Source organism: Crinia signifera, chromosome 19 (genome assembly GCF_055691185.1).
Source record: "Crinia signifera chromosome 19, ASM5569118v1, whole genome shotgun sequence".
Lineage (NCBI taxonomy): Eukaryota > Metazoa > Chordata > Amphibia > Anura > Myobatrachidae > Crinia > Crinia signifera.
Window position 1 is genome coordinate 35022892 of NC_139226.1, and position 18853 is coordinate 35041744.

Here is an 18853-nt window from a genome sequence, read left to right on the forward strand (position 1 = left end):
CAGTGGTAAAAAGGGGGTGGCATGAAAGTGCAAGATACCGGATTTATGGAGTAAAACAGAAGTTCAACACCCAGTCAACAGGCATGGGAAAGGGTAGTGACATGGGGAAGAGAAGGAATGTTTAAAGAGGTTTATGTATTTAGAGGTTTGTATTTAGAGGTTTAGGTAGGGTGTAGACAAGAGAAGATGACGGACAACAGTTGGTCGCACAGGATAAAACAGAAGGAGATCAGACACGAAAAGTTTTGACCATTGTCTTCATTGAGGTGGTAGCACAGACCGAATGCACTTATTAGTTCAATAAAGCTATAAAGAGAGGGCTTAGATCAGAGCCTTGAGGGCCTCCTAATGTCAGAGAAAGTGGGAGTGTGTGCGCCAAAAGCAGTAAGACTGAAGGAGAAAGCTAGGGGGAGAATCAAGAGAGAATGGTGTCATGAGGACCAAGTGGGTGTCTCAAAAGCTGCAGAGCAAGGAGATCAAGGAGAATGAGTAGGGAAACTCAGCTGTGAGCAGATCATTGATCCCTGTTAAGTGTAATCCTGTTTCTGACCTCACAGGTCCAACTTCCTCACCGTTGGTAGGTGGACGGTCCATGCTGGTTCTACCTCTCTCAATCCATCAACATCTCACTCCATCCACAACATCTACTACAACGGGCTGTACAACCCGGAAACCAATGACTATGATGTGGCCCTGCTGAAAACTAGCCAGCCAATGGGCTTCTCTGGTGAGGCAAATCCCCACTGGGGCTCGTGACGGCGTGATGAGACAGCAGGGTGCTTCTGCTGCTAGTTCAGTATCATCTGTCATTATGTTGTCCAGAAGTGAATGTCCTTGAGCTGACGTCACTGCTAGTGTTACTGCTGCCTAGTAGTTGCTCAAACAAACCAATCAGCTTCTGTCATTTCAAAGATTGTTTGAGATAAATTACAGGAGCTGATTGTTGCTGTTGGCAACTCCTCCACTTCATCTCTCTCCAAGGCTTGGTAACTTCCCCCTATTATGCTCGCCGACACCTTAGCACAAGTCTTGCTGTCTATAATCCCCCTGGCTTCTCTTCTCGCCACCTTTTGCAGAGACATTGCGGCCTGTATGTCTGCCCAGAACAAAGCAACAGTTCCAGGCGACAGGAAACTGCTGGATCAGCGGCTGGGGACACGTGAGCGAGGGGGGTGAGGAGCTCCGGGGACAAGACATGGCTGGTTGGGGGGCTGTGCATGACTTACTATGCAGTATAATATGTAATTAACCTGTAGCGACTGATCTGTGATAAAGAACCCCCACATCTGTAAGATTGCTCCTCCTCATACAGTTAAACAAACCATAGGTGTCTATTGAGTCAGCAAAGTGTGGGCAACCAATCTTTGGGCCCGATTCAGGATCGCTCGTAGAATCCAAATTCATTCCGAGCCCTAATCGTCAGGGTTTGCACATCCGAGTTACACACTAGCCGGGCCGTTCGTTGCAGGGAGGGAGGGCTTTTGGTCGACGGGGGCGGAAATGGGGCTGGACCATGGAAACGCCAGTGTTTTATGGGCGTCCCCATGAAAACGTGGGATGTTACCCTGGGAGAGTGAGCGGGCTGATGCCTGCTGGGAGCAGGCGGCTCATGTCACATGACATCAGCACCCACCCCCTCTCAGCGGACACCGACTGACTTTTATTTCTTACGGGGAAATAAATCATTCGACGGTCGTCACATGGCACCGGGGGGAACGGCGGTGGGGGGCATTCGGCCTGGCGATGTTTCAGGGCTCGCTAAGCAGCGAACGACCGCTGCTTAACAAGCCTTGCTGAATCAGGCCCTTTATTTACAGCCAAAGTTGCATCATAAGGCTAAAGCAATGTTGGGACTGCAGTGATAGCTGATTCAGATTATATTCTACTACTATTGTATGACTGCATGTCATGACACAAGCCGCTGGTTAGTTGAGGTTTCCAGGCAACTGGAAGCCCCCCTTGTGTTTACCTATGCTGGCTAAGAATTGGCCCAGGTGCGGCATAACATTTAAATCCTGGTTGTAATCTAACTGCCAAGGGTTAAGGTAGCCTAAAGGATATTTTTTAATGTATAGACTTTGAACTTTCTCTCATGTTTCCTGCACAGGGCAACTGTCTACAGTTCTCAGAGAGGCCAAGGTGCACCTGATCAGCAGCCAGGTCTGTAACCAGTCCTCCCACTACCCTGGACTGATTACTGCGCAGATGTTGTGTGCCGGGTACCTGAACGGCAAAGTAGACTCATGCCAGGTACATTGCCAACGTAAAGTAAGGCCGAAGATACTGTCATTTCTATTATGTAGGTGATACATGTGGAGAAGCATACAGTAGGTGATACCTAAAGACAAGGGCGACTAAGCTACCGTGTTTCCCCGATAATAAGACACTGTCTTATTTTTTTTTTTCCCTCAAAAAAGACCATAGGTCTTATTTTCGGGGGAGGGCTTATTTTAATAGATGCTCCATGTTACCGTACATGCCCCACTGTGCCTTTACAAAATGCCCCAGGAAGGGGGGCGTGACCACGGCAGAGCGGGTGTAGGGAAGCGTGGTATGGGAGCTCCCTGGAATACATCCTGATAAAAAAAAAGCAAATGCCCTAGCCGGAGAGTGTTGGAGGGAGCCAAAGGCTGAGAATACTTGCCGTTTGATGCTCGGAGAGTGCAGGACTGAGCTGGGCTGTTTTATCGTGTGGCTGGCGGCAGTGCAAGCCGGCTGACGGAGTGAGGACGCGGGGCGCACAGCAGTGACGTGCGGCAGCCACAGCTGTCCAGATAGTGGAGAAGCCGGAGAGGCGCTACGGGAGGGGAGCTGAGCGGCTGTACGGGACCTTGAACTTCATCTACATTACAAGAACCAGGAGGGGAGGTGCAGGCTGGAAGGATTGCTGCATGAGGAGCGGCTAGCCAGAGACGCTGAGGCTGGGCAGACGGGGGAGTGCCCCAGGAGAGAATCGCAGTGGCTACACAAGAAAACTCTGTGAGAGGAGGTGAGCGGAGGGCAGCAGGGGTCAGCGGGGGTCAGCGGGAGTCAGCGGGGGCTGAGCGGGGGCTACACATATGAGGTACATCAAATTACATGGGGAAAATGATAGGGCTTAATTTCGGGGGAGGGCTTATTTTGGACCAGCGTCCAAAATCTGGGGTAGGGCTTATTATCGGGGTAGGTCTAATTATCGGGGAAAGACGGTAGTAAAAGGTCTCGAATCACTAGAATACAAGGATAGGTTAACCAGGCTGAATATGTTTTCACTGGAGAAACGGAGGCTGAGAGGTGATAGGATTAGTATGTTCGGTACTCTTTACTTAGAACGGCACCCACGATTTTGATCGTGGGCATCGTTAGTAAAAAATCGCGGGCATCGCATGCACTAAAAAATTGGGTGCGACCGACGCGATGCCCGCGATTTCCCATAGGGAACAATGTTAAATGTCTCAATTGACCCGATTTTCCTGTTCAATGCCTCAATTGACCCGATTTTTCCATAGGAAACAATGTTAAATGGCCCACAGAGGCCAAATAGGCACCCTGAAGTGTGAAATGGCCCCCACAATTGTTAACGCCACCCCACGATCAACGTCAACCCGAAGCGTGGCGAGCGCAGCAAGCCCGTGAGGGGCGGCGGTACGCGTCCTACGACCTTTTCATACCCCCACTATCCACGTCGGCGTGGAGTTGAGAATAGAAAGTGTGGCGAGCGCAGCGAGCCACCGATCCCGAAGCGTGGCGAGGGGACGCGGACAGCTGTGAAGCCCGCGAGGGGACGCGGATACCTGTGAAGGTATCCGCGTCCCCTCGCGGGGCTCGCTGCGCTCGCCACGCTTCAGGCTCGGTGGCTCGCTGCGCTCGCCACACTTTCTATTCTCAACTCCACGCCGACGTGGATAGTGGGGGTATGAAAAGGTCGTAGGACGCGTACCGCCGCCCCTCGCGGGCTTGCTGCGCTCGCAACGCTTTCGGGTTCAAGTTGATCGTGGGGTGGCGTTAACAATTGGGGTGGCCATTTCACACTTCAGGGTGCCTATTTGGCCTCTGTGGCCCATTTAACATTGTTTCCTATGGAAAAATCGGGTCAATTGAGGCATTGAACAGGAAAATCAGGTCAATTGAGACATTTAACATTGTTCCCTATAGGAAATCGCGGGCATCGCGTCGGTCGCATCGCACCCGATTTTTTAGTGCATGCGATGCCCGCGATGGCCTCGATGGGCGCCCTTCTAGGTAAAGAGTACCGTATGTTCAAATACAGGACTGGGAATCATATGGAACTGGGAGATAATTGGTCACTAACAGGCCTATATTTAGGACACGCAGGCATGTACTGAGGCTCGAGGAAAATAAATTCCATACTGAATTAAGAAGAGGATTCTCCACCATTAGAGCAGTAACATTCTGGAACTCACTGGATGGATTTTTGGCCACTAAGGGAATCCTATAGATATGACTTACTCAAGTCAGTAGTTAGAAGTTAGATTGAGCTTGAACTTTATGGACTAACGTCTTTTTTCAGCCTTAATTACTATGTTACTACGTTACTATGGGCCTTATTCTAGTTCACTCTTTCTGACAAAATCCTTCTTAGATGGACAAAACCATGTGCACTGCAGGTGGGGCAGATGTTACTTGTGCAGAGAGAATTAGATTTGGGTGGGGTTTTACTTCAAAATGAGATCTATATTGCAGTGTAAAAATAAAGCAGCCAGTATTTACCCTGCACAGAAACAAAATAACTCACACAAATCTAATTTACATCTGCCCCACCTACAGTGCAGCATGGTTTTGTCCATCTAAGAAGGATTTTGTCAGAAAGAGTGAACTAGAATAAGGCCCTATGTTACATAGGGGTCAGGAAGCTTTCTGTGATTGGTGGGGGTTTTACATCAAAATGCACTGAATGTTAGATTAAAATCATGGAGGGTATGGATCATTAGGTCTACAGCAAGTAGGTCAACAAGTATTGGGTCGACACCATTAGGTCGACATGGGTCTATGTGGACATGGGTCTAGGTCGCCAGGTCATTAGGTCGACATGGGCAAGGTCGACAGTCAAAAGGTTGACATGGGTTTTTTTACTGTTTTTTTTTAGCTGAATGTTGACACAGTCGACATGGACATAGTTTAAAGTGCACCACGTCCCGTCGCATGGCGAGCGCAGCTACGCTTGGCACACTATTTTATTCTCCCACCACGCCCTAGTGGATGGTAGGGCTTGAAATACTGCCTGTCGGCACATGTCGGCTCAAAAAACAGTGTCGAGCTTTTGACTGTTGACCTTGCCCATGTCGACCTAATGCTTGTGCTAACCTAATGCCCTATTGATCTAAACCCATGTCGACCTTTCCCCATGTCGAACTTTCCCCATGTCGACCTTTCCCCATGTCAACCATCATACTGTAGACCTAATGACCGTATCCCATCATAGATGACTCTTTGTTTTTACAGTGTCGCAGATGTTAGGTTACTATAGCAACGGTAGCCAGGATTTATGGAATGGAATGATCAGGCTTTTCCTCCCTAAGCTTCCATGTCTGACATTACTCATATACACTACGGGGGTTCATTTACAAAGATGGGAGGTTTATTTCACCTGGGATGTGGCTATGGGCAACCAATCAGAATCTACTTCTTATTGATTTAGCAACGTCTTGAAGATACTAGATAGTATCTAATTGGTTGCCCACAGCAACATCCCATCTTCAACAGAACTCCCATGTTAGTATCTTAGTAAATTTACCCCATCGTTTCTCCGTTCGGCTACTCAGCCAGGAGGTTACTCTTAATATATTAGCGCTTCCCTAGATAGCGAAGCTCTCGCACTTTAGTGATTGGAAAATCTTGAAAATCACAGTGATGGGAGGGACCCAGCATGCGAGGCGGCCGTGCACTGTGCAAACCCCCCCCCCCCCCCACTTGCTGCTGAGAATTGTGGTTCTGCAAATCCTCGCAAAACTGCAACTTAAGCCGAGCATATTTAAAGGGGTAATATGGTACAGGTAGAGTCTCCCGTATCCAGAGATCTCTTATGCGAAATATTCCAAAAACCGTGGTTTTCTACTGTATTTTGGACTCCCCCCCCCCCCCCCCCCCCCTTGCTTCTTTTTTTCATACTTACCAAGTACCCTGATGTCCACGGTAGCCTTCAGGATCTTCTTCGGCATCTTCAGCGGTCCCCGGAGTGCATTGCATGGGTGACATCACCGGCGCGCCTGCAAACTCGTGCAATGCACCACTGAAGAAGATCCTGAAGGCCACAGAGGACACCGAGGGACGCCATAGGACCATCGGGTGGACCAGGTAAGTATATAAAATAAAAAAAATTCAATACCCATAAAAATCCGTTATCGAAAATGACTGTGATCCCGAGCATTTCGGATAAGGGATGTATTTGTTTTTTGCTTAACTTTTCCCCCATATAAGTTATTCTGCACTCCAGTATTATCTAGGCTAGAGTTGGCGCCTTCAGTTCTATCTGATTGTACTGCATTTTATCACATTAGCTGATTGCGTTTAAGGTCAATCAATGTAATAGAAATATAGCTGTCAGATAGCATTAATGATGACAGAACAGTACTCATAGAACGTATATATTGATGTGTTGTGTTTCTTAGGTGACATAACAATTCTTCTACAATTCCACAGATGGCGAGACCACCAGGCCAAAAAGTTAAATTTGGAAATCTATAGTGATACAGCTATAATATATATATATGTATTTTCAGGGCTATTTTTCAGCCGGAACGGTCCGGAACGCCGTTCCTGAAGCTCAAATGAAAAATGACGTCATCAGGAACGGCGTTCCGGAACCTGCTCCAGGCCGCCCGGCATCGCCAGCCGGCTCCCCACTCCCTGCTCCCCTGCCCGCTGTTTATGCACTACAGAGACGTGCTGCAGGGCTCGACGAAACACGGGGGCCAGGTCGCCCCCCTCCTGACACACCAGCGTCCGCAGTACCTGACCTCCGTCTCCGGTCTCCCCCTCCTGTCAGGCAAGTTGCAGCGCGGTGGCCGATCACCGCCTCCCCCTCCTTTCACACTAGGGGTAGCGCGGCCAGGCACAGTCTCCCCCTACTTTCAGTGTCACCAGCCGCCTGCAGCTCTGTCCTGACCCCCGCCTCCCCCTACTGTCAAAGCAGCCGGGCACAGTCTCCTGCAGTGCCTGACCCGTCTCCCCCCTCCTGGCGTCGCGAGCCCGGAGCCGGCGGAGCACACGCTCCGCCAGCTCCCTCGCCCGCCCCCGCTCCCCTGCCCGCTGTGTGCGGGAGACTTCCGTGGCCGTGCTGCTATATAAAATTCATTCATAGCTCCCGCTGGCTGGACCGCTAGCCAATAGGCGCACTCGGTCCAGCAGCCACCAGTTGATTGGCTGCTGGACCGCAAGCGCCCATTGGCCAGCGGTCCAGCGGGAGATATGAATGAATTTTACATAGCAGCAGCACGTCTCTCTCCCGGGGGAGGGGGGGGCACAGCAGCACAGGCAGCAGAGGCAGGGAGGGGGGGACTCAGAATGCACGCAGCACAGGCAGGGGGAGGTGGATCAGGATGCAGCACAGCAGCACAGGCAGGTCAGGTGTACTCCCACCCTGCTGCACCTCACCCTTGCATCCACCCTGCTGCACAATACTGCACCCACCCTACTGCACTTACCCTCCCACACCCACCCTGCTGCACCCACCTACCCACCCTGCTGCACCCACCCTGCTGCATACTACCACTCCCACCCTCCCTCCCTGCTGCACACCACCGCTCCCACCCTGCTGCACACCGCCACTGGTGCACTGAATTGAAAATAGCGGACGGGAGCAGGCCGCTGCACAGTTCTGCCCCCCTTGGCAACGAGCAAATTCAGTCCCCTTTGGCATCGAGCATGAAGCCCCTTGGCATCGAGCATGAAGCCCCTGGCATTGAGCATGTAGGTAAGTGGCACTTATGTGTCAAATGTATAATGGGCATTATAGTGTGTTATATAGTATGCAATGGGCATTGCGGAGTGTTATATAGTATGTCATGGGCATTGCGGAGTGTTATAAAGTATGTCATGGGCATTGCGGAGTGTTATATAGTATGTCGTGGGCATTGCGGAGTGTTATATAGTATGTCGTGGGCATTGCGGAGTGTTATATAGTATGTCGTGGGCATTGCGGAGTGTTATATAGTATGTCGTGGGCATTGCGGAGTGTTATATAGTATGTCGTGGGCATTGCGGAGTGTTATATAGTATGTCATGGGCATTGCGGAGTATTATATAGTATGTCATGGGCATTGCGTAGTGTTACATAGTATGTCGTGGGCATTGCGGAGTGTTATATAGTATGTCGTGGGCATTGCGGAGTGTTATATAGTATGTCGTGGGCATTGCGGAGTGTTATATAGTATGTCGTGGGCATTGCGGAGTGTTATATAGTATGTCGTGGGCATTGCGGAGTGTTATATAGTATGTCTTGGGCATTGCGGAGTGTTATACAGTATGTCGTGGGCATTGCGGAGTGTTATATAGTATGTAATGGGCATTACGGTGTGTTATATAGTATGTCATGGGCATTGCGGAGTGTTATATAGTATGTCATGGGCATTGCGGAGTGTTATATAGTATGTCATGGGCATTGCGGAGTGTTATATAGTATGTCATGGGCATTGCGGAGTGTTATATAGTATGTCATGGGCATTGCGGAGTGTTATATAGTATGTCATGGGCATTGCGGAGTGTTATATAGTATGTCGGGGGCATTGCGGAGTGTTATATAGTATGTCGTGGGCATTGCGGAGTGTTATATAGTATGTCTTGGGCATTGCGGAGTGTTATACAGTATGTCGTGGGCATTGCGGAGTGTTATATAGTATGTAATGGGCATCATGTGTGGGCTTATGTGTAATTGGAATTACAAAGTTCACTAATGCCCTTGCTCCGGGCGCCGTGGCACCTAGCTACACCACTGCTCCTGTCACACCAGCCGCCCCGGTGTTCCCGCTAAGCTTGCTATACAGGGCGCAGTGCTCTGCCCGGATTTTAAACTTCTAAACACGCACTGCTCCTCCACTGCCCCCTTCCGCGCTGACATGCTGCACAGCAACCAAGGCGCTGAAAGCTGCTGCTGCAGAAGCAGCAGCCTGTCCGACTTAGACAGCAGCAGTGAATCCAGTGCTGCTGTACTGCCTGCTCCGTTAATGCATACAGCTCCTCCCCCTATGCGTGTGTAAATGAGTGGTTGCCCGGGATCTCAAGACGCCACTCATTACATCATGCGCAATGTGTGTTGGGGCAGGACGATGGCCGCCACCAGGGCCGTCTTAACAATCTACTGGGCCCCTGGGCAAAATAATTTTTAGGGCCCCCCTCCACCCACCTATGTGCAGCAGCAGAGGAGGGCTGGGAGTTGTGTGGCGGGGATCCGGGCAGCAGCTGTCAGCGGCATCTGTCTAGGCGACTCATCGGTGGCGGCGGTGATCCAGGCAGCGGGGGGGGGGAGGGGCTGGGAGCTTGATGTAGCGGTGTGTGGTGGGGATCCAGGCAGCAGCTGTCAGCGTTGTCCGTCCAGGCAGCTCGCTCAGAACTTGATGTAGCGCTATTTGCTGCCGGGCAGGAAGCGCTGCAGATTTTGAAAAGACTGGCCGGACACTGATTGGCTGAGCGTCCGGCCAATCAACGTCCGGCCAGAATTTTCAGAATCAGCAGCGCTTCCCGCCCGGCGGCAAATATCGCTACAGCAAGGTCTGAGTCACCACTGCCTGTATGGACAACGCTGACAGCTGCTGCCCGGAGCATCCCCGACATATGCCGCCCAGATTGCTACATCAAGATCCCAGCCCCCCGCTGCCTGGATCACCGCCGCCACCGCTGAGTCGCCGCTGACAGCCGCTGACCGCATCCCAGCCGCCCACCGCCATTCCCCAGAGCAGTGCCGTCTTCCCCAGTGGGCTGGGCCCCTACAATCCTTGGGCCCCTGGGCAACTGCCCATTCAGCCCAATGGGAAAGACGGCCCTGGCCGCCACCAGTGTGGAGGTGCGCAGCAGGGGACATTCTGTTGGAGGGTGGGCGGCTGGTGTCACAGGCAGCATGCTCTACAACTGCATGCATCTACAATGCATCTACATCATGCAACATTTTTTTTGTTTGTTTTTTTACTGTAATGCCCCGCCCTTTTGTAGCTCCTCCCACATCACCGCCCACTTTCTGCCCCCGCCCACAGTTCCTGAGCATATTTTCCTACAAAAATAGCACTGTGTATTTTGGTCGGGATTGAATACCCAAAACGTTCACAGTGCTGGTGCAAAACAAAGAAAACAGGCCAATCAATAATATAATATAACCATACCTCCCAACATTTGACCGCAGCCAGGACGGACAGCGGGAAGGGAGCGTGGCCTGTACTTGTGACCTCTATTCACAGGTGACAGGGGGGACTCCCAACTGACTACTATCCCCCCACCACCACGGGACACTGCCGGCCCCGGGAGGGACGTGGGAACGTCCCAAAAAAAGTGACGTTCCCACGATAAGCGGGACTGTTGAGACACAATCTGAATCAAGTCACATATATATATATATATATATATATATATATATATATATATATTATGTGTGTACAAACACACACATAAATGGCTAATTCACAATAATTAGCCCAATAATCTGCCAACACCACACTATAATAGATAAAAGTAAAAAGTTTTAAAAAAAGTTGCTCCCACCTAGTGACTGGAAAACTAAAATGCAAAAACATATTTGGAAAACATCAGAGAGCGCTCAATGTTGGGATAATATTATTACATTTATTAGAACAATCAAAGATACAATAAAAAGAAGAAAAAAACATATATATATATATATATATATACAGTACAGTATATACGGTATGCTTTGTAGCAGAGTGACCACTTGGGTATTGCAATGTAAATATCTGTGAGACATTTTCCATTTTTTTCTAGTATCCTGGGCGGTAATATTCCGCCCAGGATCCTTGATAAATGGGCCCCTAAGTGATCGTGGCCCTTATTCAGAACAGTGATCTTTTGTTTGATATATATATATATATATATATATATATATATATATATATATATATATATATATATAGTGTCCAAAACTCTACAGAGTAGGAAAAAGAGCACTCGCCAAATACCAAGAAAATTTGTCAAAAATGCTAATTTATTTAATCCGTGTGTCAAACAGCAAGGAAAGACATTGAACCTGTAAAATCCATCTAACGTTTCGGTCCAGAATCAAGGATCTTTGTCAAGGAAACAACATCAAACAATAAAGGGACATCTGCAATAATCGCTGTATTCAAGCCAACAGATCATGCTTTACAGGAGATTGGAGCCTGGCTCCAGCTGCATCCATGATGAAAGAAATGATTGCTGCTTTAAATAAAATAATCTAAACAGTATATATACTAAACATGTCTTCAATAAAAATACTATTTATTGCGTACCCATTTGTTTTACACAGGGAGATAGCGGGGGCCCTCTGGTCTGCCAGGAAGGGGGCCTGTGGTGGCAGGTTGGCATTGTGAGCTGGGGGGAAGGTTGCGGGAGACCCAATCGGCCTGGAGTCTACACCAATCTAACTGCGCTCCTAGACTGGGTGTATCATCGCCTTCAGGTAAGTGATCGTGGGTACAAGAAAAAAGATCTAATTCTTTTGAAGAAAAAGATATGGGCGCCTGTGATATGTGGGGGTCCTCAAAAAAGCAGCTGCTAAGTTATAGAGGTAGTCAATCCCTATGGGAAGAAACAAAGCAAAATATATACAATTGTATCAGCGCTTGTCTACAATGAAATGATAATACACAACAGGTATATTAAAGGTTTTATATAGACATTAAAAATACACATACATTGCAATAAAAATAATGTGAATAAATAAAATTGATTGACAAGCTCACTCACAGGATTGCATATGTTACTCAATAAAGGAATAATTCAGGTAAGTGCACATTACCAAGAGGAAGGACTGCATGGGGGATCACTGTTCTTAAATGTTGGATTATGGAGCAAGACAGATCCTCTCTATGGTTACGGAGATGTAGATATGCCGCTTGGAGGAATCTGTGGAGATTGAAGTTGTTGTGGGACCCCAACTAGCCCGAGAAGGGCCTCACTCGGAGCAGCACAGGTCCTCTCTATTAGCACGGTGGTAGTAGTTGATTCCGCTGGAGGAGTCTGTGTAGAGATGGTGTATTTGGAACCCCAATTTTCACTCAATGGGTCTTACCAATGGCAAGATGTACTGCAGAGACCGTTGGTAAGAAGGTGAGGGCCAATAGATGGTACCAAGTCCTCTTGTGCTGGTTAAGAGGTGGAATATCTCACCTAGGGGTTCTCACCAAAAAGCACCCAAGTGGTGAAAGGAGGGGAAGATGACAATATTTCCCATGTAGAATTCCAGAGTCAAAGTGGTGATCCAATTACAAGGGGAAATCGCAATTGCATAGAGTTCAAGTCCTAATCCTGGAGTGAGAAACACCTAACGCGTTTCACTGCTGGCTGTAGCTTTATTAAAGGTCCTTTGATAAAGCTACAGCCAGTAGTGAAACGCGTGACTTACTATATGGCCCAGTAACTGGAGGAATCTCAGAGGTCAGTGGGTTACATTGAATGTCAGTAACGCAGTCCCATGAAAAAGATGGTAATCCTTGGAGAATAGGCTTTATCAAAACCTGACTCTTATAGAATCAACAGGAAAGATTGAGACTTGTCATTCCCCGCAGTCAAAGTTTATGTTATGCCCTTTTCAGACAGAGAAGAAGACCCGTGAATATTCTGGCACCAGGCAGGTAGACCTGTTTATTTTTTCTCTTTCTGATTGGATTGACCCAGGTCCAATATGCCAGGGTTTCGACCCTGGAATTACCAGGGTTTTTTCCTGTGTCTTACTTTAAAAAAAAACAAAAAAAAAACCGGGTCGCTGGATGTCGGAAAGGGTGCAACACGGGTTTTTTGCCTCAGGTCATGAAATTCGGGGCTGATTAGGTGACCTGGCAGGACGCTGGCTGATTGCCTGAGCAGATGGGCCTCTGTGATTGGCTGAGTGGGCGTGGCACTGGCATCTGAGGTAATTAAGGAGCTGCAGATCAGAGAGCATGGCACACTGGTGCACTGAGCAAGGCGAATGTACGCATGCATGCAGAGCGCAAGCATGGCGCACCTCATCTCTGTGTGCCCAAAAAATTGTCCTTTTCTTATAACACACAGTATATTGCAGGGATAACTGGGCTTTTGTATGAAAGGGGTCGACCCAGGGAAATTCCTGGGTTTTTTATCCAGGAAAAACCCGGTTTTGGGGGATTTTTCTGTCTGAAAGTGGTATTACTCTCTGCTACATCAAATCATTTCTTGAAAGATATAAAAATAATTCTTAAACATGAATTACTTTGAAAGGATTCATTACCTTGATTTTTGCTTTGAGATGTTGCTATGGGATTAATCAGATTTTTTTACTTATTTATTACCAGTTATTTATATATCGCACACTTTGGGGGTTATTCTAATTCACTCGGAAAGGCACAATCACTCTCTAATGGACAAAACCATGGGCACTGCAGGTAGGGCTGATGTAACATGAGCAGAGAGAGTTAGATTTGGGTGGGGGTGTACTTCAAACTGATATCTATATTGCAGTGCAAAAATAAAGCAGCCAGTATTTACCCTGCACAGAAACAATAAAACACACAAATCTTACTCTCTCTGCACATGTTACATCTGATCCCCCCTGCAGTGCAAGTGGTTTTGTCCATTAGAGAGTGATTGTGCCTTTCCGAGTGAATCAGAATTAGCCCCATATTCCGCAGCGCTTTCACATCAGTCCCTACCCCTAGTGGAGCTTACAATCTATATTCCCTATCACATGTACAGGCACACACCGACATTTTAGGGTTAATTTGTTGGGAGCCAATTAACCTACCAGTATATTTTTTTGGATTGTGGGAGGAAACCGGAGTACCTGGAGGAAACCCACGCAAGTACGGGGAGAATATACAAACTCCACACGTGGTGGGAGTCAAGCCCAAGATCTCAGCGCTGTGAGGCAGTAATGCTAACCATTACACCATCCATACTGCAGCTGCTCACGAGTCTATTATCTTCTAGAAGGTGCTAAATAAATAAATAAGTAGATTCAGATTGGTTTCCTAGAGCAATATCCCATCTTCAATAGAACTCCCATCTCAGGAAATAAACCCCTATGGTGGGTGCAGTGCTGTCAGATTTGCCAAGCAGCAAATGTCATCTGAAGATGGTGCTGTGCTGCTGTAGCCTATGGGCTAGGGATGGCCATTGGTGCCTTTGCCATCGATGGTTGCCATTGATGGCAAAAATGCACATGGCTATCGATAGTGTAAAACTATGCAATGGGTAACCATCGATAGTTTTACATATCGATGGTCATCTAATATGTGTGAGTGATTGGCCTGTGGCCCAATCAAAATATGTAGGTGGGGCTTCGCCGGTGTCGGGGGTGGAGCTATGCTCCGCGTCCCGGCACTTTGAAAATAAAAAAAAAGCGAAACATCAGTTTTGCTGTGCCATCAATGTAGGGAAACCATCTGGTTCTCCCCCATCGATGGCAAAAGTATTCAGCATCGGCCATAAACAATCAATGATTTTGAATCGTCGATGGTCGATGGCCATCCCTCTACACTTTGCAAAATCTGTTGGGAGAGGCATGTAGCGAGGGCGGATGCATGGCATCTCAGCACCCAGGGGGTGGGTGGGGGGGGGGGTCGCTGACCTGCTCCAGTGCACGGTCTACGGGGGAAGGGTGCCGCTCAGCTTGCTCCATCGTGGGTGGGGCTCTGCAGGCGCCAGTGGCCTGGCTCCACAGGGAAGCGGGTGCGGCCACAACTGACTGCCCACAGGCAAATACCTAAAGCTGTCTAGTGATGGCGCCGACCCTGCATGCAGCTCATTACATTAGAGTGTGCACCTCTGGTAAAACATTTCTAGCAGTACGTAGGGGTGTCTAGAACCAGTCAGGGTGTGATTGTAGCATTATCTTAGTCATTAATCCAGTTCTTATCATAATTAAACCCAAGCATTCACATATTATCTTTCACACAGAAAAGCAAATAGAAATGCTTGAACCGATAATTTGTTTTTCTGTGTGAGGATGGGGGGGGGGGGGGTCTGAATGGGACCAGCAAAACAACCCGAGACTCTAAAAATAGGTACGGTGCGTGCTGAAGGCGCGTGGCAAAAATTTTGGGTGTGGCTTCATGGGAAAGGGGCATGGGCACAAAATAATTAACCATTCACATTACACCGGACAGTAGTGTCCATTATGCACACTGCGCTAGGTAGTGCCCCTTAGACACACTGCGCCAGGTAGTGCCTCTTAGACACACTGTGCCGGGTAGAGCCCCTTGGGAACAATGCGCCGGGTAGAGAACCTTGGAAACACTGTGGCAGGTAGAGCCCCTTGGGAACACTGCGCCAGGTAGAGCCCCTTGGACACATTGTGCCAGGTAGAGCCCTTGGACACACTGCGCCAAGCTTAAGCACACTGTATTGCCCATTACACATTGTCATACACCATAATGCCCATTACACATTATGCCACACACTGTACTGCCCCAGACTGCGAATTGCTTAGCACAGTTTGCAGAAATTAACTGTTAATTAGCTGCAAATCCCCTCGTAAGCCGCTCACCGTCAAATGATTATTTCAGTTAGAGCAGTCTGTGTGTAGCCTGGGACTTACTCAGCAGCTGCGATAGAAACAGGCTGATCGGGGCCATAACTGACGTCACACATCTTGCCCTCAAAAGCCACGCATGCGTGCTACGATCTGTGCAGCCTATCGCTGATCGCTCAAACTGAAAATTTGTAGCCTTGCAATCAGGTCTAAAATAACCCCTAATAGCAACCATTCCGATTCTATCATTTCTTTATTACATCCTAGGAAAGGATAGACAGAATCTGATTGGTTGTTATGGGTAACAGTACATTTTCCCCTATGTGACCAACAACAATGGGATGATTCCTGGGCCTGCTGGTTATTTCAGGGTAATACATCTGCTGCATTATACAAGTCATGATAGACATATAACAACCTTTTCTTCTTTTTAGATGGACAGTGAGATTCCATGACAAGAAGATGATCCATCAGCTATTATATATTAAACAAATTCTAATTAAATGAAATATTTTGTATTCTTTTTGTCTCTGCAAGCATCTATAGCAGCCTGAAGATGGGCTGTAGGGCCTGCTGCCCCCCTTCAGCAAGAGCACCCCAGGCGTATGCCTATATGGCCTATGCCCAGGGCAGCTGTGTATCCATCTACTCCATATCCCACACGTCCTACAACCTACCTCCCAACATTGGTGTAGGGATGGCCATGAACCATCGATGATTCAAAATCATTGATGATTTATGGTCGATGTAGAATGGTTTTGCCATCAATGGGAGAGAACCAGATGGTTTCCCCTCCACTGATGTCAAGCATAAACAAAGTTGTTGTTTTTTCCCCAAGGGACCAGGACACTGAGCATAACTCCGCCCCCAATATCCATGAAGCCCCACCTCCATGCTTTGATTGGCCCACTAGCCAATCAATCAAAGCCAATTAATCAAAGAAATGGGTACTTATGTAGTATCTGGGCTGCCGATTTTTTGATTGTATGCCTTAAGTTAAGGCATACAATCAGATGCGATGCGATATCGCATCGCATCGCATCCGATATCGGATGCGATGACCCGATTTTTCCATAGGAATCAATGTTAAAATGATTCCTATGGAAAAATGGGTCCTTTTCATACCCCTACTATCCAAGTGGGCATGGAGTTGGATATAAACCTGTGGCGAGCGTAGCGAGCCACCGAGCCCGAAGCGTGGCGAGCGAAGCGAGCCCCGCGAGGGGACGGTATTCGTCCCCTCGCGGGGCTCGCTTCGCTCGCCACGCTTCGGGCTCGGTGGCGAGCGTAGCGAGCCACCGAGCCCGAAGCGTGGCGAGCGAAGCGAGCCTCGCGAGGGGACGGTATTCGTCCCCTCGCGGGGCTCGCTTCGCTCGCCACGCTTCGGGCTCGGTGGCTCGCTACGCTCGCCACAGGTTTATATCCAACTCCATGCCCACTTGGATAGTAGGGGTATGAAAAGGACCCATTTTTCCCATTGAATTCCATGTTAAAATGGACTCAGTCCATTTTAACATTGATTCCTATGGAAAAATCGGGTCATCGCATCGCATCGCATCGCATCGAATCGCATGGTCGCATGCGATGCGATGCGATCTCCCGATCCGACCCGATTTAGAAATCGGCAGCCCAGATACTACATAAGTACCAAGAAATGATCTGCATGTGTGCTACCGCATACTTGCCTACCTTTAGAGTCTCCTCTCAGGGTGTAGCCCAGAGAGGAGACTCTCAGCAGTGTTTCCGGGAGTGGGGCTTGTTGGCATTAAGCCCACCCCCATTAAGCCTCAGCACTGTAATTGGCGTGATTCGCGGCTCTTCAGGGAGAGGGTAGTACTAAATGACGCGATATGCATAATTTTAGCTGCGCCCCTCCTGAAAGAGCCACGAATGCCGGAATTTGACCGGCAGAGGGAGGGAGTATGGGGGCCGATGTGGGAGGCCCCATTAAATGCGTGAGGCTTGCCCACCGGGATGTGGTCATTTGGTCTACAGCATGATGGTCGACAGTCATTAGGTCAACACAATTAGGTCAACATGGGAAAAGGTCACCATGGGAAAAGGTTGACCTGGTTCTAGGTCGAAAGGTCATTAGTTTGACAGGTCATTAGTTTGACAGTGTCTAGGTTGACAGTTAAAAGGTCGACATGGGGTTTTTCACTGTTTTTTGAGCCGACATGTGCCGACAGGCGGTATTTCATGCCCTACCATCCACTAGGGCGTGGTGGGAGAGTAAAATAGTGTGCCGAGCGTAGCAAGGCACCGTGCTTGATGCATTGCAAGCGCAGCGAGCGATGCGAGGGGATGCAGTGCACTTTAAACTGTGTCCATGTCGACTGTGTTTACATTCAGTTAAAAAATCTGTGAAAAACCCCATGTCAACCTTTTGACTGTCGACCTAGACATTGTCGAACTAATGACCTGTCAAACTAATGACCTTTCGACCTATAACCATGTTGACCTTTTCCCATGTCGACCTAGACGCATGTCAACATTTTCCCATGTCGACCTAATGACTGTCGACCATCATGCTGTAGACCAAATGATCCCAACCCTGCCCACCTATGCCGAAGTTGTGCACATGTGCGAGTAGAGTCTAGTCTAGTGCTCAGCCTCTACTGTGCTGGGCTTCTCCCGGCAGAGAGGAAGATGGAGGACGCTGCACATGGGCCTCCTACTCTTAAAATACCACTGCAGCAACCCCTCCATACAGGTGACATTCAATGAATGTGCATCTGCCTGCATGAGTAAGCAAGTCACGTCTCACCAGCACTGGGGAAAATGCTGAGTCATGTCTGTCACAGGGAGAAAATAATGTGCGGGTCTGTTATAACACAGAAACGAGGTTCCACAGGATGGGAGAATAACAAATGTTGTCTCGGAATGATTTGCCGCAGCCAAAGAGTTAAAGCGATTTAGTTGCTCTTGCCTTGTTCAGCGACTTAGGAAGGGTTAATGGCAGAGTAGTATGGATGGTGGTAACAGATGCCAACAGGAATGCTGTATTACTTATTGTGTACGTGTGTCTCCGCACACAACTGACTAGAGTCCTCCCTACTCTATGGTATCCTCTCTTGTGGAAACTTACATTTTTATGAGAGAGAGAGAGAGAGAGAGGGGAGAGAGTCGACAACTGTTGGTTGACAGGGTCCAAAGGTCGACAGCCAAAAGGTTGGCAGTGTCCAAAGGTCAACAGTGAAAATGTTGACATGGTCGAAATGGAAA

The 18853-nt window shown here is 48.5% G+C and overlaps 1 protein-coding gene across 1 annotated transcript in view; it reads left to right on the forward strand.

The window, feature by feature from the left end:
* Nucleotides 1-16114, forward strand: part of LOC146041516 (tryptase gamma-like) — a 28536-nt gene extending 12422 nt beyond the window's left edge. The window contains exons 7-11 of the mRNA XM_083161480.1: nucleotides 558-727; nucleotides 1077-1172; nucleotides 2108-2250; nucleotides 11447-11599; nucleotides 16063-16114. Of these exons, the coding sequence (XP_083017606.1) occupies nucleotides 558-727; nucleotides 1077-1172; nucleotides 2108-2250; nucleotides 11447-11599; nucleotides 16063-16083 (583 nt within the window). The 3' untranslated portion in view covers nucleotides 16084-16114. The remainder of the gene's footprint in view (nucleotides 1-557; nucleotides 728-1076; nucleotides 1173-2107; nucleotides 2251-11446; nucleotides 11600-16062) is intronic.
* The last annotated feature ends 2739 nt before the right edge of the window (nucleotides 16115-18853 follow it).